The sequence below is a fragment of the Nyctereutes procyonoides genome, unplaced genomic scaffold, assembly GCF_905146905.1.
Source record: "Nyctereutes procyonoides isolate TBG_1078 unplaced genomic scaffold, NYPRO_anot_genome, whole genome shotgun sequence".
Lineage (NCBI taxonomy): Eukaryota > Metazoa > Chordata > Mammalia > Carnivora > Canidae > Nyctereutes > Nyctereutes procyonoides.
The window spans coordinates 5,553,308-5,572,375 of NW_026575128.1; the positions used below are offsets into that span (position 1 = coordinate 5,553,308).

At 56.0% G+C, this 19,068-nt stretch overlaps 1 protein-coding gene across 2 annotated transcripts in view; it reads left to right on the top strand.

The window, feature by feature from the left end:
- The window catches only part of GRIK3 (glutamate ionotropic receptor kainate type subunit 3), a 217,190-nt gene that overhangs the window by 137,982 nt on the left and 60,140 nt on the right, over positions 1-19,068 (top strand). For both annotated transcript variants that reach the window (XM_055341917.1, XM_055341918.1), the window contains exons 3-5: positions 4,747-5,004; positions 11,473-11,654; positions 14,131-14,184. In XM_055341917.1, coding sequence (XP_055197892.1) covers positions 4,747-5,004; positions 11,473-11,654; positions 14,131-14,184 — 494 coding nt within the window. The remainder of the gene's footprint in view (positions 1-4,746; positions 5,005-11,472; positions 11,655-14,130; positions 14,185-19,068) is intronic.

The window sequence follows — 19,068 nt, forward strand, 5'->3', positions numbered from 1 at the left end:
TAAAGCTAAATGTATGTGTGCAAGGGAGTTCCTGGCCACTTTATTGATAACAGCCAAATATGGGAAATAAAGGACCATCAAAAGGAGAATGGATAGATTGGGGTATACTTATACAATGGAATTTGGATTAGCAGTAAAAAAAAAAAGAAAAAAATTTCTGCTTATGCAAAATATCACGGATGAGCCTCGCAGGTGTAATGTGGGGTCACCTCTGGGGGAGGGAGGAGCATGCAGCAGGTATTAACTGGAGAGGGGAAGAGATAACCCTCTTAGGTTTTGGGAATGTTTTATATTTTGATCCTAGTAGTAGCTACATGGATGCAGTTATATGTAAAATTTCATAGAAGTCTATGCTTAAAATTGATGCACTGTACTGTATTGGGTTATGTCTCCAGAGAAAAAAGTTTGAGGCTCCTGTCTGCCTCGCTTTCCCTTAACACCCCTCCGATATATACTCTTCCTAAGACAGAGCCCTGCTGCGGTTAGAGCCACCGCTGTCTGACCCTGGAGGCATTTCTGCAGTTGGATGGTTCTCCCCTTTAGGCACACTCCATCCCTTGGGGAACCCCTTGTTCCCCTGATCTTTATTTTTTCCTTTTGATCTTCGGTGTTTGAAAATGTATTCCTCTGGAGCATCATCATTAGGACTCTTCTGGGGTATGACCTTGGGCTTCTTTCTAATTAACCCAATGAGGATGATAATCCAGCTGCAGCTGGATGCAGCCCCTTGGGCCACGTGGGGGGAGTGGGCACGGTGCACGGGGCCTGGCATTGCATGCCCCACCAGCTCCGCTCGCTCGAATTACTCCTTCCCTCCACAGGAGGCCCGAGAGGCCTTTCCTCCATTAAAAGGGACTTTCACTTATTGCCTTTATTTTTAAATGTTTTGTGGAAAATTAAAAGATGAGTGACTGCCAAACGATGCCCGAGCCAGCAACCCAGAGAGTGCCTGTGTTTTCTTCCAAGCCTGACCGGAGCAGGCCTGGAATCGACCCAGCACTCCCCAGGCTCCTCTGCCTTCACTTATTCTCTGGGCTGTTCAATTCCTTTTAAGACACAAATTGATTGGGATAATTTTTGCTCTAATGACAATTGCCACGGAAAGGGGGCTGGGGGGCTGCATTCAGGCTGTGGACTCCTGCAATGACTGTGAACCATTGAGTTACTGTAAAATGACCAGAAAATGGATTCCAAATTGAAGCTACAAATAATGTAATTACTGCAGTGTGTGCTCAGGGCTGCCAGAACAAGAGTTGGCTGCTACCCTGGAAACATCTGGAGATAAAGCTTCTACTGCTACTGCTGTAACCCCTGCCCTGGTCCCTTAGGGGCAGCAGCATTCTTCTGGGCTGGAAGATGCTCAGGAGGTGAAAGGAACAGGAGGGGACAGAAAAGGGGATGAGGAGAGAAGCCAAAGAGGAGAAACAGGTGAAGGACAGAACTGCTATTTCCTGCTTACCCAGCCATGAGACCTAATCACTGTGTCTCTGGCAGGATGAACCCCAGTATGGCCATCATCCTCCTAGTACCACTGTTGTCACTACTATCAACGACAATGCCCCATCATCACAATTACTATCATCACCATCAACAAAGGTATCACCTCCACTCTTCACATCATCACCACTGCCATCACTATTACTACTGTCATCATCACCACGCCACTGCCGGACAGCCACACCTGCATCATCACTAATCTCATCAGTGCCAACATCATCGCCATCATTCCTACTGCCATTGTCAGTCATGACATTGACATCTTCCTCATCATCGCCAGCCTCATCAGGGACAACATGATCACCATCATTCCTGTTATCATCGTCACAGTCATGACATTGACATCTTCATCATCACTAATCTCATCAGTGCCAGCATCATGACCATCCTTCCTACTGCCATCATCACAGTCATGACATTGACATCTTCATCATCACCAATCTCATCAATGCCACCAAAATAGTTACCACCTCCATTCACACCCTTGCCAACATCACCACCCCTAAGATCATCATCCTCCTCCTCCTCATGACTGTCACAGTGTCAGTATCTTTATCATCACCAGCCCCATCACCACCAACATCATCACCACAGTGTCATCAGCATCAAACTGTTGTCACCTCTCTCTCATCAACGCTTATATCATGGTCATTATTCCTACCTGCATCATCGCCATTACTGTCACAGCATTGATATTTTTATCATCGTCAGTCCCATCATCATCCCACCATTATGTCACAACATCAACATTATCATCAGTTCCATCTTCAGCGGTGCCATGGCCATCCATGATCATCAACAGCCTCACACCATGGTCTCCACCATCACAGCCATCACTGCGATCACCTTTATCATTATCTTCACAATTGGTATCAAAATCAAAATTGCCTCCTTCAAAATCACTCTTAAATGATCCTCTGCCAAAACATAACTTGTGTTTTGTCCACTCTCCCCTGCCTCCGTCAAACCAGATATCTAGACCTTGGGCCCGGGCAGGCAGACATGATCTAAGAGGTTGGGCTGGGTGAGGGTGAGGGTGTAGGAAGTATTTGCCTGCCTGCTTCCAGGCACATATCAGAGGGGGAAATCCAAAAGGCAGATTCTTGGAGGTGATAGTGGAAGGGAAGAAACACACTAGTCATTTGACTAAGTTATCAATCAGAGGGTCCTAGAGGCAAAAGGAGAAAGGTAGAGATGGCCACAGGCTGGTGAGTTTGGTGACACTCTATTGAAAGATTGCTTAAGACTCCTCTGGTTGCAGGTGACAAAACACCAAATCCTAAATGGTTTAAGCAAAAAGAATGTATTGATTCATGTAACCAAAATCCAAGGTTCTACTCGGTCAGGAGCTCTTCTTCCTCTGCCTTTGACTCTGCTCCCCTCCATACTGACTCCATTCCTTAAGCACTGCACTTTCTTTGTGAGCACAAGGTTGATACAGTACAGCCAGATCTTATTCCCCACGCCCTGCATGGCCCATTGCACAGGGAAGGTGCTAACTTCTTGGTGTGAGGTCTCATGGTATCCCGTTGACTCCGACTGGTCATATGACCATCCTCAAACCCAATGACTGGGGCCTGAAGGAGGCCAGCGGCTAAGGCTCGGGCTCTAGTCCTCAAGGCCTGGGAGTGGAGCAGGCGGAGGAGCCCACAGGAAACTCAGAGCCAGTTGCCAGAAGAAAGGGCAAGAGCTCCCTGACTGGCCCTGAAAGGTCCCACTTTCAGGATCTTTCAGGCACAATCCCTGTGTGAGTCTACACCCGCCCTCTGAGCCCCAAATGCCCTAGGGCTGCTCGGTTAAAGCTCTGCTGTTTGCCCTCCTCAGGAGCTTCTGCTTTCTGACCTACCTGAGCCCCTGGGCCTCCCCCAAGAATGCAAACTATTGGAAGGCCAGGATTCAATACTAATGCACCTAGCAGAGGCTGGTGAAGCACCTACTCAGACCAAGTACTGTTTTAAGCACCTTTAGGTACCATTAAGGCACTGTTTATTGTTGAGACAGTGCTCAACAACATAGATCAAGCCCTTGCTGCCTTGTACTGACGTTGTAGTGGGAGTAGAAAGGCGACAAATGAACAAGACTTCCGGTGGTCATTTAATAAATAAACAAAGCAGGGTATTGGGTTTCGGGAGTATGACTCGATATGGTATAACGTCAGAAATGTGGTAGTGGTGGTGATGAGGACAGGAGTGGGACACGGGTGGAGAGGAACCACAGCAAGCAGGACCTCGTCCGTCACCATGAGGACTTTAGCTTTTAGACCGAGTGAAACTGGAGCTTTTATTTATTTTTTTTTAATTTTTTTTATTTATTTATGATAGTCACAGAGAGAGAGAGAGAGAGAGAGAGAGAGGGGCAGAGACACAGGCAGAGGGAGAAGCGGGCTCCATGCACCGGGAGCCCGACGTGGGATTCGATCCCGGGTCTCCAGGATCGCGCCCTGGGCCAAAGGCAGGCGCCAAACCGCTGTACCACCCAGGGATCCCGAAACTGGAGCTTTTAGAGCCAAGGTGTGATGTAACCACCTGAGGTGGTGAGAGGTAAGAAGGTAGGGAGGGCCCCTGAGGAAGCTGGGGCAGCCGAGGAGGCTCCTGCAGTAGTGCAAGCAGAAGAGGATGGTGAGAAGTGGCCCGATTCCTGCACGTTCTGAAGCTGAAGCACTTGGGGTGCAGGATAGGAGAGAATGAGAGGAGTCAAGAGGAAGCCAGGGCTCAGGGCATAAGGCACTAAGGACGGTGGAGCTGGTTAACTGAGGAGGGGAGGCTGGAGGGGCAGAAGGGGCTGCATCTGGGACACGTTCGGTCTGACACGCGTCCTGGACATGCACATGGTGATGTCCAGTGAAAGGTGAGATAAGCACATGGGAAGTGGGGGAGCAGGCTGGGGCTGGGGTTTAACGTCACCGTGAGTAGGTGTTTCATCCTGCCCGTGTCTCAGCTGTCACCCCGGAATAGGGCAGGTTGGAGCTGGGGGTGTTCAGCACAGTGATGACCACATCACTGGAACGGTGCTGAGGGTCTTGTGCGCATGGTCTCGCTTGACCTTCCTATGATCCCATGAGGCGGGGGGGACTGCAGCCCCAGCTTCCAGATGAGGGAGCTGAGGTTCACAGGCAGCCTCAGTCATCCGCCCTCGGAAGGTCTCCGCCATGTTCATGGGATCACCAAAATCAGCGCACCCCCCTGTCCCCAGCCCCCAATCGCCCGCTGAGGCCCAGCATTGACCCCAGCCCCTTCCCCTCCGTTGCAGCCTGTGACCAGCTGGCGCTGGGCGTGGTGGCGATCTTTGGACCATCACAGGGCTCTTGCACCAACGCCGTCCAGTCCATCTGCAATGCCCTGGAGGTGCCCCACATCCAGCTGCGCTGGAAACACCACCCGCTGGACAACAAGGACACCTTCTACGTGAACCTCTACCCTGACTACGCCTCCCTCAGCCACGCCATCCTCGACTTGGTCCAGTACCTCAAGTGGCGGTCGGCCACCGTGGTCTATGACGACAGTACAGGTGGGTAGCCGGGCCCAGGGCACTCCAGCCACCCTCACCCCTCACTCAGCCACAGCCTGCCTCACACCGTCCCCACGCTGCACGCACCCCCGCAGCACGCTCTTGTCTGCACTCAGCATCCCCCAAGCCCCTGCACTGCCCCGGGCACAGCTGTGCCCACACCTGCCTGCGCTCTGACACTCACGTTCCCATCTGCACCAAACGTGTGCCACCCCAGGCTGGCTATGAGCGCCAGCTCTGGACTCACACAGGCCGGCGCGTGCACTGGCTCTGACGCTCACGAGCTGAGTAGCACAGAACCGTTTCCTCTCTTCCTGTTTCTTTCCAAAGCCTCACGTCCCGAGACATTTCTTAGCCTGGCCTCTTAAGAGAGAGTGACCTTGGCAAGTCACTTAACCCATCTGGCCCTTCTCTGCCCACGTGTCAAGTCAAGAGCAATAGCATCCGGCCTGGAAAGAGCCCTCCAGCTCTCTGCAGCCTGTGATTCTGTGTCAGCTCTTGATTACCTCCTAATGGGGAGTAGGAATCATAGGGAGAGAATCCCTCAGAAAAGTTGTCTATTTAACTCGGGATTCTACGAGCATCTGTGCAGTTCCTGCTATGCCCAAAGTACCAGATAGGAGATCCTGGAGGCCGGGGGTGGGGGGCCCACCTCTGCTCAGTGCCCCCAGCGTGAGGTGTCTGCCATTGAGGGGCACGAGTACCCAGCTCCAGGTCGCTGCCAGCGTTTTGGCAGCCCTGTTAGATCATCTGTCTTAGCACACCACCGGGGATGAGCGTGCCGCTTTGAGCCTGCTTTGTCGTCTGGCCCTTGAGCCTTGCGTGCCTCCAGGATTTAGCACAGGACCTGGTACAATGTAGACACTTTTAAATGCTTGTTGAGCTGAAGTGAATTGAATGGAATTCAGAATCAAGATGAAATAAATTATAATTAAATATGGCAGGAAGAGAGTGGCGGGCGCCAGTAAGGGAGAAGAATGAGGATGTGGTGCTCCCGTCATCTTTTGAGGAGTTAATCATATCGAAGGGGCGTGAGCACACACCCAGAGGTCACCAGTCATTCCAGCCCATCGGAGCTAAGAATCAGGCGACAAGTGTATAGAGTCAGCACCAAGGGACTCGGGGAGGGGAAGCCCTGCGGCCTTGGCTCATCCGGGGTGACTTACCAGGGGGAAACATGAGCTGGGCTTTGAGGGTAGACAGACAGGGAGAGCAGTCTTGAGGCATCACAGGCGGCGGGAACAGCGGGAGCAAAAAATGCGGGGGTGGGACGGTGCATGGCAGCCCTTGGAGAAAGCACAGCCTGGCTGGGGCGGGTAAGAGCAAGAAGGCCGGCGGCCCTATATTGATCCAGGTGGGAGCAAAGGAGGCCTGGATTTGAGGGGTTGCCTGGAAGAGACTTTGGGGGCCATAATGGAAGGGAAGAACTGGATGGACGGAGGCGATGCCGAAAAAACTGTAGCTGGACACGGCGCAGCCAGAACAGACCATGGCACGGCCCACGGCCTAGCAGCTCTGGGGCCTCCAGGCAGAGGCTGTGCAGAGCGGCAGATGCCGGACCCATGAGGCTCTCAGGGCTGACGCTGGCTGACATCTGGGGCTCCTCCCCTCAGGTGCCTTAGCTCTGGAGATGCGTGCACGTCACTTGAGTATCGACTCGGTTGGCCTGGAATGACCTGTGGTCCCCCTGGGTGGGCACACACTCGCCTGCAGTATGGTTAACTAACTTCCCAAGGGAGAGGCGATCCTGTCATCATGTCGTCACCCCTACCGGTGCCTAGGACACCCTTTCTGACAGTATTTAATTGTAGTTGATTCAACTTGATTTTCAATTCAGATCAGTTCCCTTTAACAGACATTTCAAAACATACGGGAGTCAGCGATGGAGCGGGTTTGGCCAAGAACACCCTGGGTCCTAGGGGTTCGGGGGTGGATTCAAATAATAATACGACTTCGATGATGATGATGATGGTAGGAGGAGGTGTGCTCCTGGAATCAGGATATTTCAAGGGGACAACTCGTGGGTTACCAGACCTGCCCCCCCAGAGTGGGAAGCACCTGAAGACCAGACTTGGGCTGTCTCTGCTATGGGGGTTGTGTGCGTTCGGATGTCGTGGCGGGAATGACAGACAACCCAGTTCAAACTGACCTGAGCACTAGGCGCTTCTCTCTCTGACTGACAAGAAGTCTGCGGACAGGCCTTTCTGGGGCTGGTTTAGCAGCTCGACAGAGTCAGGGCGCTGGGTCAGTGTCATCGCGCTTCTCTTGGCTTTCTCTCTCATGGTCAAAATAGAGCTGCTGCAGCTCCGAGCATCACATCCTCACATGCTGACACCCCAGGGGATAGAGGGGAAGGGGCAGGAGCCCAAGGGATTTTTCTCCATGGGACTCATGCCTCTTTTCAAGGAGGAAAGCTTGTCTGGGAACCTCCCAGCCGACCGTCCCCTGCAGCTCACCGGATCTGTGCCTGCCATCCTAAGCGAAGGGACGAGTCCTCTCTCGGGACTGGCACACAGCCACCCACACAGAACCATGGTTCTCCTAGTACGTTAGAAGGAGACACAGCAGTTTCTACGATATTTCTATAATGATGCTGTGAGACAGACCACCCCAAAACTTACTGGCTTAAAATACCCAACCTTTGTTTAAGCTCCTGAGTCTGTAGGGTCAGGGAGTGAGTGGCCGAGCTTGGCTAGGTGGTTATTGTGTCTCAGCTGGATCGCTCACCTGCTTGGGGTGGGGGTAGGGGGTCATTGGACGGTTGGTGGAGATGAGAGGGACAACCGGCTGCGCCCCCACCAGCAGGCCCACATGGACATGTTGTCACAACCATGGCAGAGGTGCCAAAGAACAGGCCGTGGGTGTGTAATTCCATTCCAAATGTCTGCTTGTGTCATGCCTGTGGATACACCCCCGGCCAACACGGGTTACATGCTAGAGCCCAGTGTCGTGAGTGGGGCAGGTCACCTGCCCGCAGTTGGAGCCCACTGCACAGTTAGTTATGGGGCAAAGGGGGTTAGCTAGAGGGAGGGGTGAAGAATTAGAGTCATCATTGCCACCTCCTGCAGGGAGAACTCTTTCTAAGCGCACCTGGGATACAGCAGACAAGGACGACCACAGGATGACGCAGAGAGGTCTACACCATTGAGAGAAGAGTTGTTACAGCTCGCTGTATGGCCACACCATTGGTGTGTTGGGTGTCATGGAGAAGCACTGGGGTTAGTCGGGAGATAGGAGCAAGAGCCTCAAGCATGGACAAGAGCCTTTTTTTTTTTTAACTCTAGAGCCTCTAATTATTTTATTTTATTAATTGTATTATTACCATAATATAGACTATAATGATGAGAGGTGGGATTTGTTAGGTGGGGATGTCCTCTTTGGGGCAGGAAGCAAAACAGATGTTGGGGCTTGTGGTTGGAGGGCTTATAATATGATCTTGCGAACACGCAAAAGCGCAGGGATAATAGGAACATAAACAGCTTTGGCCTTTCATTGGGCACGTGATCTCAGGATGTCAGGGCATCAGTTCTAGAATATCGCAAATGATTAGCGTGGGAGGCGACAGCGTTTGCCTGGGGACCTTTGACGAGTCACACCTTCGTGACCTGAGCTGCACACAAAGACAAACTCACGTCAACAGTGACGGGAAGGGTCTTAGAGAAAAGCCGAGGTGGAGAAAAGGGGCCCCAGCCTTGGAGCCAAAGGGTTGGGTCTCGAGTCTGGGTCCCGTGGCTAGCGCGCTGCAGAAGCTCGGGCCAGTCACTTAACCGCCTCAGTCTCTTCGTAACATTGGAACAAAAGTCCCTCGTCTACATGCCTTCTAGGACAGGGAGATGTTTAAATAGGGTAATGAGTGCAGAAGTGCTTTGTAAGTGAAAAGCAGGATTCTAACAACCATGATTCACTGCAGATATTTTTGAGAGAGATTGATGAGGGAAGCAGCCAGGAAGGAAAGCTCATCTTGGGCGAGCCAAGAGCCTCACCCTCTGCTGGGGTGGGCTGAGCCGAGCCTCTGGTCCCCTTGGGGAATACACTGATGGAGAAGGAGGTCTGACATTTGCTGCTGGAGGATGTGGGTCACTGTGTATTACACGGGGCAGTGCACTTGGCTGACAGGGAGACTCTGGTGGCCTCTGCTCCCGCGGCGGCGTGCAGACTGTCCCGGCCCTCACGTCCTGCATCCCCAAAGCTCACGTGCCCACTGATACTGCGCGTGACTCTGAGCAAGCGGGAGCACAGTGAAGACTGGGAGCCTCCCGGGGTGACAGGTGTAAGCGGGTGGCATCATTCAGCCCAACGGAGGATTTCGGGAGCTGGTTGGGGAGGGGAGGGTGAGGCTGGGTGCGTGTTCCAGAGGAGCTTGGAGCCCCTCCGTCCTCTGCGCAGGTCAGCTGATGGCCTCTTCCTGCCCGCTGTTGAGCCTGGTGTGGGGAAGACCCAGGGCACTCTAGGACTCCAGGGCCCTCTGGCAGCCCATACACCTGGGTCTGAGACCTTCCAGGGGACTAGGGGGTGGCCCGCAGCTGATGGCCATGGCCAAGCTTGTTGGAGAGCTCCTTGGGAGGCTTAGGTCACAGGGATATGTCTCTGTCTTCCCCCACAGAGGGGAATGATGGACGCCAGATTGCTTTCCTCGTGTCCAGTCCCTGGAACGGGAAGGAGAAGCCGAACATATGCAGGCATTTGTGTCGGAAATGGCTTTGGAACCCCAGATGCTCTGTTGGAAAGCTTGGGGGTCAGGGGGAGGGGGGCTCCGTCCAGATAGGGGACGCTGTGATAGTTGATTGCAAACTTTAATCCAGAGCAAACCAGCTTAACCACAAAAAAAGGGAGGAGTGGATTTGATTGGCTGCCTCTACTGGGAAGTTCAGAAGCCGTTTTAGCCTCAGGTTCTGTTTGATCCAGAGGCTCAAATGGGTATCGTCAGGACCTCGTGCATCCTGACTCCTGCCGTGTTGGAATCCCTCTCAGGTTCTATGTGGTGATGCCTAGCTTTACCTCCTTCCCATTCGGAGGTAAGTCGAAAAGGGGGCATCTCTTACCAGTTGCTCAGGCACCATTTCTGGAAGTCACCTGAGAGGACCAGCTGGCAGTCATGTACCCGTCTCTGAGCCCTATGCCTGGGGGAACGTGCATGCTGATCGGCCCAGGATGGGGCCCTCCCAAGTCACATGGTCCGAGCATGGGAAAGGAGTGGCTTCCCAAAGGAGAACCAGAGTGTTGTTTGTGGGGGACGGAGCATGGCTGAGTGGACAGTGCAGTCAGGACACAGACCCCAAGCCCTGAATGTGGGCAGGGCACCCAGAGGGCGGGAGGGGATGGCCCCCTTGGGCGCCTGGCCCCTGCTGGCTCAGCCCCTCCCTGCAGTGGGGAAGGGTATTGAGGGTGCAAGCAGGCTTGCTCCCAGGCTAAACAGGCCGGAGTCACAAGAATGGACCTTGAAATAGTGACAGAAATGAACTTAATTAGACCTAAGTAAGCCATTTGTCTCCAGGAAGTGACATTCAGTTTTCCCTGGAAGTCCCCAGATTAAGTGGTTCTGCAAAATGCCAGGGTGGAGGATGGATTTTTCAGTGTGGGGAGAAAAAAACAAACAAACAAACAGAAAGTCAATTCAATTATGGAAATTTGTGTCGAGCATCACCTAAGTGCCAGGCCCTATGCTAGGGGCTGTGGACACCCAGCCCTGAGGTTAAGGAGCACTTGGTGGGACGAGGGAGTAAGATGAGGCCCGCAGAGGCTCTAGTGCTGAGCAGGGAGGCCACCCGCTGGGGGTAAGGGGTGGCTTGTTCGGACAGAGCAGTAGGGGTAGGCTTCTTGGAGGAGGCGGTTGCATTGAGCCTGGAAAAATGGGTCAGGTTTACTGAGGCAGCCTGCCCTTGGGTCAGGGGTGCAAAATACCACCTGGGGTTACCCTGCCCAGCAGTTGGTACAGGTGAGCCTAGAGCATCGCTCACGGGTACATCCTGGAGCACGTCCCACGCTTCCCGGCGTTAGAGGTGGGGTGATGAAGCGGGGTGGCCTCTGGTTTGGCCTCCAAGTAAATCTGTGTACACGCCGTAGTTTAGGGGGGAGCGTGTAGGTGTGGTCAACGGGGGTCAACCATCCATGCCTACTGGTGACTCCGTATGGTGTATATGTATCTGTGTGCACACGCCTTGGTCTGCGTGTGTGAGTAGGCCCAGGTGTATGTCCATGTCAACATGCATACCCACATAAATGTGTATGTGTGTGTGTGTGTGCGTGTGCAGGTGTGTACAGCCTGGTGCACAGCGCTGTACCCGAGTGTCCCCGTGCCCATGTCTGGACCCATGTGGCTGTGTCCCTGCACATGCACCCAACGCAGTGGGCCACGCATCCATGTCTGTGTGTGTCCGCAGACCTGTGTGCACACCTGAGCCTGGGCGGGCCGGCAGCTGTGTCTACCTGTGTGCACACGTGTGTCTTTTGCACCCCGGGGCCTCCCAGGGCTCATCCGACTGCAGGAGCTCATCATGGCCCCGTCGAGGTACAACATCCGCCTGAAGATTCGCCAGCTCCCCCTTGACTCCGACGACTCGCGCCCCCTGCTCAAGGAGATGAAGCGGGGCCGGGAGTTCCGCATCATCTTCGACTGCAGCCACACCATGGCCGCCCAGATCCTCAAGCAGGTGCGTGAGTCCTGGCAGCTGGGGGGTTGGAGTGGATGGGGGGACCCGCCTGTCGCCCCCCCACCGCCCCTTCCCGCACGGAAGGTGCACAGTGTGTCCTCGGGGTCTGAGCCGGTGTGCGACTGGAATGACCCGGGGGTGAGCCCGCTGCCTGCCCAGAGGGGCCCGAGGCCGCCCAGGACATTCGGGGGAAGCACGGAGGGGCCCCGGGGTCACAGGAGCAGCCCAGGAGGGCCGCGCCGCCAGTTCACGGGAGCTCCCCGTAGCCCGCAGCACTTGGTGTTACTCTCCTGCTGCTGGGAGGTTTATTGAAGTCCCCGCACCATCTGCTCGACTTTGCAGCGACCGTGGGGGAGGAGAGCCGCTCTCGGTCCTGGATGGGCCTCCGCTCCTTTCCAGACACAGCCCCGCGTGGCATGCGGGGAGCCAGAGCAGCCCCCGCCAGCTCCCGGAGACATAAACAGCAAAATCGCCCACAGCCTCCTTTGAGGGTGCCACAGCCGAAACCCAAAACACTCACATTTGAGCCAGTGCCTGTGTAAAAGGCAATCGTATGGCCCCAGAAAGGGTCCCTGGTGAGCGAAGGCGGCATTCTGTGCAGCGCGGAGTCCCGACCTCGAGCTGGGGAGGAGGCGCACGGAGTGTGGGGTGGGGGGTAGGTGCTGAGCCCCCAGGATAGGAGCATTTTCAAGTCCTGGGCGGGGAGGGGGGTTCCAGGTCCCACCCTCCTCCAGTCGGGCCCAAGCCACCTGGCAGCCTGTGTCTTCCCCCAGGCTCCTTTGCACAGCGGCTAAATAACTCCTTGGGGGGTTTGAATCTTGCTTCTGCCGCTGGTGTTGGGGGACCAGCGTCATCCTCTCCTCCGTAGATGGAGCCAGTGATCCCTACCTCAGCCGTGATGGAGGATTCTGTTGAGATGAGGCAAGGGAAGAGTGTACCCCAGTGTCCGGTGCTCAGTCAGCCCTGGGTGTGGGCCGTCTTTAATGTCACTGTGGAGGAGGGACGCCTGGGGGGCTCAGCTGTTGAGCGTCTGCCTTTGGCTCAGGGCATGACCCCGGGATCCTGGGATCGAGTCCCGCATGGTCTCCCTGCAGGGAGCCTGCTTCTCCCTCTGCCTGTGTCTCTGCCTCTCTCTCTCTGTATCCCTCATGAATAAATAGACCTAGGCTCCCCACAAGTCCCTTACCCCGCCTTCCCGGGCGACTGCCAACTCTTCCCTTCTCTTCACCGCACCTATAACAGCCAGAGCCCTGGTGGGTCACACTGAGGAGTTACTGTGGGCTGGGTCCACGTAGCTCCTGCCACCCCGGCAGGTGGCAACGATGATCATGCCCAGTTTACAGGTGAGGATAGCTGAGGCTCCAGGGGAAAGGAAGGGGCCCAAGGTCATCCATCCCACATATGCCTGACTTGGAAACATCCAGGATTAAACCTGGAGACCTGCTGCTCCGCTAGACACACCGAACTCTCCTACCAAACACGTCTACTGACCGCGGCCTGGTCCCAACCTCGAATCACCTGCTGATGCGGGATGTGGATCCCCAAGAGGGCGAGAGAACGAGGGGCACTTTCCACGTGAACCTGACCCTGGGACATTTTTTCCTCCGGGGTACTTAGTGGGCCCGGCATTCGGAAGAACTCTGTAGACAATGCATTGTGGTCGTGAACGTTACAGGTGATAGGTTTCGGATAAAATACGTAAATGTACGTAATGCAGGCTTTGTGTTGGTGCACGGTCATAATTCCACAGCAGCTGTGCGGCCTGCTTGGTGGTCAGCTGGACCGGGGAGGCTGGGCTGGCTCCAACCCTCCTGCCCCCGAACCCCGGAGGCTCTGCCCCAGTGCAGCCTTTCTGGGCTTGGGGGGCAGGTGGAGGGTGCGCTTCCACACGGCTCTGTCTACAGCGAGCTCAGCTCAGTGGGGTCGGGGCACCGAGAAGGCAACCTGGGGCCCCAGACTGCAGGCCCAGAGACGCCCACTGAAAAGCCAGGGGACTGGGCCCAGCCTGGCCCTGCAAAATTTGGAATCTTTGCTTGCAGAGTATGGCCCCAGAGTCTGCATTTCTTTAAAAAAAAAAAAAAAAAAAGATTGTATTTATTTGAGAGAGAGAAAGAGCACAAGCAGAGGGAGACGCAGAGGGAAAGGGAGACCTGCAGACTCCTCGCTGAGCAGGGAGCCCGGCACGGGGGCTCGATCCCAGGACCCCCGGATTCTGACCTGAGCTGAAGGCAGATGCCTAAGGGACTGAGCCTCCCAGGCGCCCCAAGGTTCTGCATGTTAGTCCGTCCCAAGTGACTTGGCCCCAGTGTGAAGCCCACGGCTGCCTGGGGAGGTGGTCTCGGGGAACATCCCAGTCCAGGTGGCCAGCCTCCCCCGAGCCCCTGCCAGTCTGTCTGGTCCCCACCGCCGGGGTGCAGATGGGGAGGGGGCTTCTCGGGCACACTGTGCAGGCTGCTAATGCCCTGCTCTCCCGCAGGCCATGGCCATGGGCATGATGACCGAGTATTACCACTTCATCTTCACTACTCTGGTAACGTACCTCCGGGTCCTGGCACGGGTCGGGGTGGCGGGGGGGTGATGCCCTGGGAGCAAGGTCAGCTGGGTGGGGACAGCTGTGGAGATTCAGGCTGGCCGTGCTTCCGAAGGCTCTGGGCGTGGCCCCCAGCAAGGGCCCGGAGATGTCGTCTTTGTGGGCCACCCACTTTGAGAAATGCCATCACGTTGTGACCACGGGCGGGGACTCTAGGCCTGCGGGAGCAAACACAAGCCCCTCCGATCACTAGCCAGTCATTGAACCTCCCTGCCTCAGTTTCCTCGTCTGCAAAATGGCCACCATAGTGGCTCCTACCTCCTAGAATTGCCATGAGGGCTAAATGAGCTCAGAAAACAAAATGCTGTGAGCGGTGCCTGGTTGGTGTGAAGAGCTGTGCAAGTATTAGCTGCTCTGAGGATGCTGACCCTGGGCTCCCACCCACACGCTCCCCTGTGATGTCTCAGGCCCTCGCACAACAAAAGGAAATGCTGCTTTGGATTCCCGCAGCGTCGTGCTGAGGTCTGCCCACTGGCTGTCAGCTGGGCCAGCCCACTCAGGCTCCAGATGGGTCCTGTCCAAACTCGCAGAACATTCAGGGCCATTTAAACCCATTAGGATGATTAGTTGTGGCCTGAAATCAGCAGAGTAAAGAGATCCCTGTGCCAGAGGGACGCCACCGCCCAACCAACCACCCTGTCTTGGAGCCGACCCCTCTCGCACTTCCCTGGGGCCCCAGGTGGACTGTCCCACCCAGTCCAGCTTTGGGGCGAGTGGCGGCATCGCTGACCGTTCCTGGCACTGGAACAGGCTCCTGCCATCCTCGTCAGCCTCGCTTCCACCTGGCAGGCTTCCGCATCCCCTCGTCCATCTGACACCCAGGTAACACTCCTTCCCCAGCGCCCGGGCTCCGCTGAGTGTCTCATGACATTTGAGACAAGGAGGCAGATGCTTAAACAGGGCCTTGAGGGGTCAGTAGGAGTTCGCCAAGGAGAGAGAGGAAGAGCGTTCCACGCGGAGGGAAGAACATAAGCAAAGGCCAAGGGGCAAGCCCGCACCTTGGGGAGCTGGGCTGGGCTCGCTCTGGTTGCTAGAGCCAGTCGTAGTCTTCTGCTCCCAAACCCATGTTCGGTGGTCGCACGTAGTACCTGGAAATTGGCCATGGAAGGACTATCGGTGCCACCGAAGTTGGCAAATACTACAAATTTAACCTCCGCTCCCCCGAGAGCTGGTTACTAAGCATTTCCCAGCACAGCACTGCTAGTTCGCCACCCACTGTACCCTGTGCCCACAGCAGAGCTCAGCGCCCCCACCCCGTCCCCCGCACGTTCACCTGATCCAGAGCTCAGATCCGGGGACCTGCCAGGAGTCACGTGGGGAGAAAGGGGTCCTGGAAGCTGGTGACTGAAATCCAGCACCTTCTTCCCCAAGTCCCTTCCGGACTTCTGCCTCCCCAAGCTGACTTCTCCGCGTCACACTGTATCCTGGAAGGTCATTAGAGGCCGGAAGGTGAGGCCACCAGACCCCCCATGTTCCACCTCCGTGTGGAGTTGGGACCAGGGCAGAGGAGCAAGGCTGGGAAGGTACAGGGGGCCCATTCCAGGGGCCCCAGGCCCTGTCCCCGGCATGAGAGCCATGTCCACCCATCCTGGGCCCTTAGGGTGCTGAGACCAACTTCTAGGCCCTTAGCCCTGTGGCCTGGCATGACCATTCAGACAAGACTCCAAAGAGAGGGCACCTCCCTAGTGACCCCATGTTTCTTTCATTAATGCCATTGCCCTCCTGGGCTTAAGGTTAGAGGTCTTGGAGGGAGGCTCAGGGCAGGGTCCTAGGGCAGTGGGGCCTCCTTCAGCCCTAAAAGCATCCACTTCTCTTACTTTTTGATCTCCTTGATTCAAGCCATGTACTCACTCCCGGCAGCCACGTACAGATGCTCTCAAGGCCTCCGGCAGCGAGCTGGGCACCGGGGCAAGGGTATGTGTGTGTGTGCAGAGTGTGGGGTCCACACAAAGCTCTCCAGCTGGCAGGCTTCCTGGGTGCAGATAAGGATCGAGGAGGGTGTCCGGTTCACCTGTCCAGCTCCCGCGCCCAGAGAGTGCCTGGCATTCAGGAGGTGCTGCATTAGGGGCTGAATGAGTGAATGACCGGCATACAAAGTGGAAAGTAACCAGTGAAGTTATCGACACCCTTGTCATAGCAGCAGCTCAGACCGTGCGTGGACGCTGGTGCCAGCCTGCCTGAGTTAGAGTCAAGGTTCTTCTATTTTCCTGGGCCCGTGACTTCACCCCCCTGTGCCTCCTCTTCCCACCTACACGAGCCACAGAAACAGCGCTGCCTCCTAGCGTGGCTACGCTGAGCGAGCAGTAGGTCGAGGGCCTGGTGCTTATTATCTGAGTGCTACGTCCGTAAGGGTTCGGCGCATGAAGTGCCTCCTGTGTATTAAGCGGACTCCATCTCATCCGAAATTCAGAGCACCTCTCCAAGGGAGGTATGATCTCTTGGTTTTACGGGAAAGGAGAAACCAAGGCCCAGAACGGTCACCGAGCAAGAAGGGGGCCCAGCAGGGCAGGTGGGGGGGGGTGCCGGGAGCTGTCACGTGGAAAGCTGTGTGCGGTGCTGGCTGGGCTCCTCTGGCCGCACCCCGCAGCGCTGGTCCGGGGATGGTGATTGACACTAATGGGGGGAATGGAGGCTCCACAAATCTCAGCAGGGCCCACACCTCACAGGTTCCTAAGCCCTTTCTCCACATGGCTGGTTTTCCTCTTCATAGAGGAGGGGTTTCGCTCCCCGTCAATCGATGGGCACACCTGGGACCAGACAGGTTGCATGACTTGCCCAGAGTCTCACAGCCGGTCACGGGTAGAGAGGCGTTGGCTCCTGACTCCCGGTCTTGTGTGTGGCTGTTCCAGCCCACCGCCCGTCCCTCCCCGGGCCTCCCCGTGAGGGTCGGGGAGACTGGATCTGCACCCCCAGGGAGGCACACCCCCTGCACTACAAACAGTCCTGCATTTGCAGTTGAGGATGTGTGTATGCATCGGGGCGCGGGTCCCCCGGCGTATCTGTCCCCTCACCCCCCTGCCGACCGGGGCAGCAGCTCTGTCCCTCAGGCCCCTCCACTCCAGCCCTTGTCTGGCTCCGGCTCCGGCTTCAGGATCCTCCTTCCAGTCCTGTTGGCTTCAGAGTCCACCTCGTGATCCTGCCTCTCTCTGTCCATTGGCCAGTGGAGGCTGCGTTTCGGAGGGCCGCGGCGTTTGGCACGGATCTCCTTCCCTTTAGGAAACTTGCATCACCAACTCTTCGCCTCTGAGAAAATTCTCGAAACTTGCCTCTTCCACGCAGAAGACAGTTTAATTACCCCAGCGGCCACTATCTGTTGCAGCCAGCTTCGAGCCGTTCCCAGATAACCCCGCGTTAATCAGCCCCAGCTGAGCCCCTGGTCCGTGTCGTGTGTAGGTAGAAGCCTGGAGGTGAAAAAAGAATTATAATAAATTAATAGATAAGCAATCACAATTAATGCCACTTCCCGGCAATAACAGTTATATCATGGGAAAGATATTTTCATCTGTCATTCCTTAAGGCAATGTTTTCCGAGCTTCAGCTTCTACCCATCAGACCCATGGGGTGCTAATGAATTAGTCTATTATGTTATGCTGAATGTTTCTAAAAGGTCCCTCGTCGATACTGAATTCAGCGTGTCAACATTTGGCATCGAGAACAGCAACTTTTTGCCAAGCCACAAGGTTGTGCACAGTTCACTGTGCACAGCGCTGGGGGGGTCTCGGCCCGGGGCGGTTTGGACACGGGATTGGAGCTGGACCAAGAGGCCTCTTGGGCAGCTCCCCGGTCTTCGCCACCCTCGCGTCCCGGGAGTGGGGACACTTGGTGCCGCAAACCCTACGCTCTGTGCACCCGGGCTCGGCGTGACGGGGAGGGAGGGGACCCCAGCCGTCAGGCCCGAGCTCGCCACTGTGTGAGCGTCTGCAGACCCAGTGCTCCATCTGGGGCCTGGAAGGGCTGGTGTCTGCAGCCCCTGGACCCTCCACCCGGACCAGAGATGCCACCCCTCCCAGAGTCTGGTCGGCCTCAGGTCCCAGAGGATGGTGAACCGAGGCACAGACGCCCTGGGCAGGCTGATGCTTTGGCATCCTCTGGGCCTCATGTATCCATGCAGTCAGCGCTGCATGGGAAGGGGCTGTGCCCCGTGCGGGGGCGGCTTGAGCCTGGCACCCCTCTCCCCCACCCCCCGGAGGGCGCAGAGGTCAGCTTCTCTTCCATGACCCCCGCAGTTAGCTCTGGCCCCAAACTCACAGTCTCCAATTCTGCAAAACAAACTGCCCGACCTCCCCTTACCTGCCTTCATGGAAGGTGAGCTGTCCCCTTACGGGTCCCACTCTCCCCCCAGGCAGTTTACCCAACCCTGCCTCCAGCATCCCCGGAGAGGAGGATGGGAAACACCAGTCTCCCGGCCCACGCCCTTCCCAGTGCCATTTAGCTGCCCCCAGAGGGCGACTCGGCTGGCTGACCCTTCCTCTTTCCACGTTGGATGGCAGGAGTATTTGGCTCAGGGGCTCCTGGGGGGAGACAGACATTATGAGTTGTTATCAGAGGGGTGAGAGCCAAGAGGTCCCAAGATAAGAGCAGAAGCACCCACAACCCACCCTGTTGTGCGTGCGTAAAGGAGCAGTCAGGGGAGGCTTCCCGGAAGAGGTGCCACTTGAATCGGATCTCAGAAAATAGCCCACACAAGAAGGTTGAGAAGAGAGACCTCCCGGCCACAGGAGAGAACATCTGCACAAATGCTGGCATGGGGGGGATGAGGGGCTGCACGGTGGGGTCAGTGGTCAGCGAGGAGGGGGGAAGGGAAACAAAGGTGGTTTGGTTTCC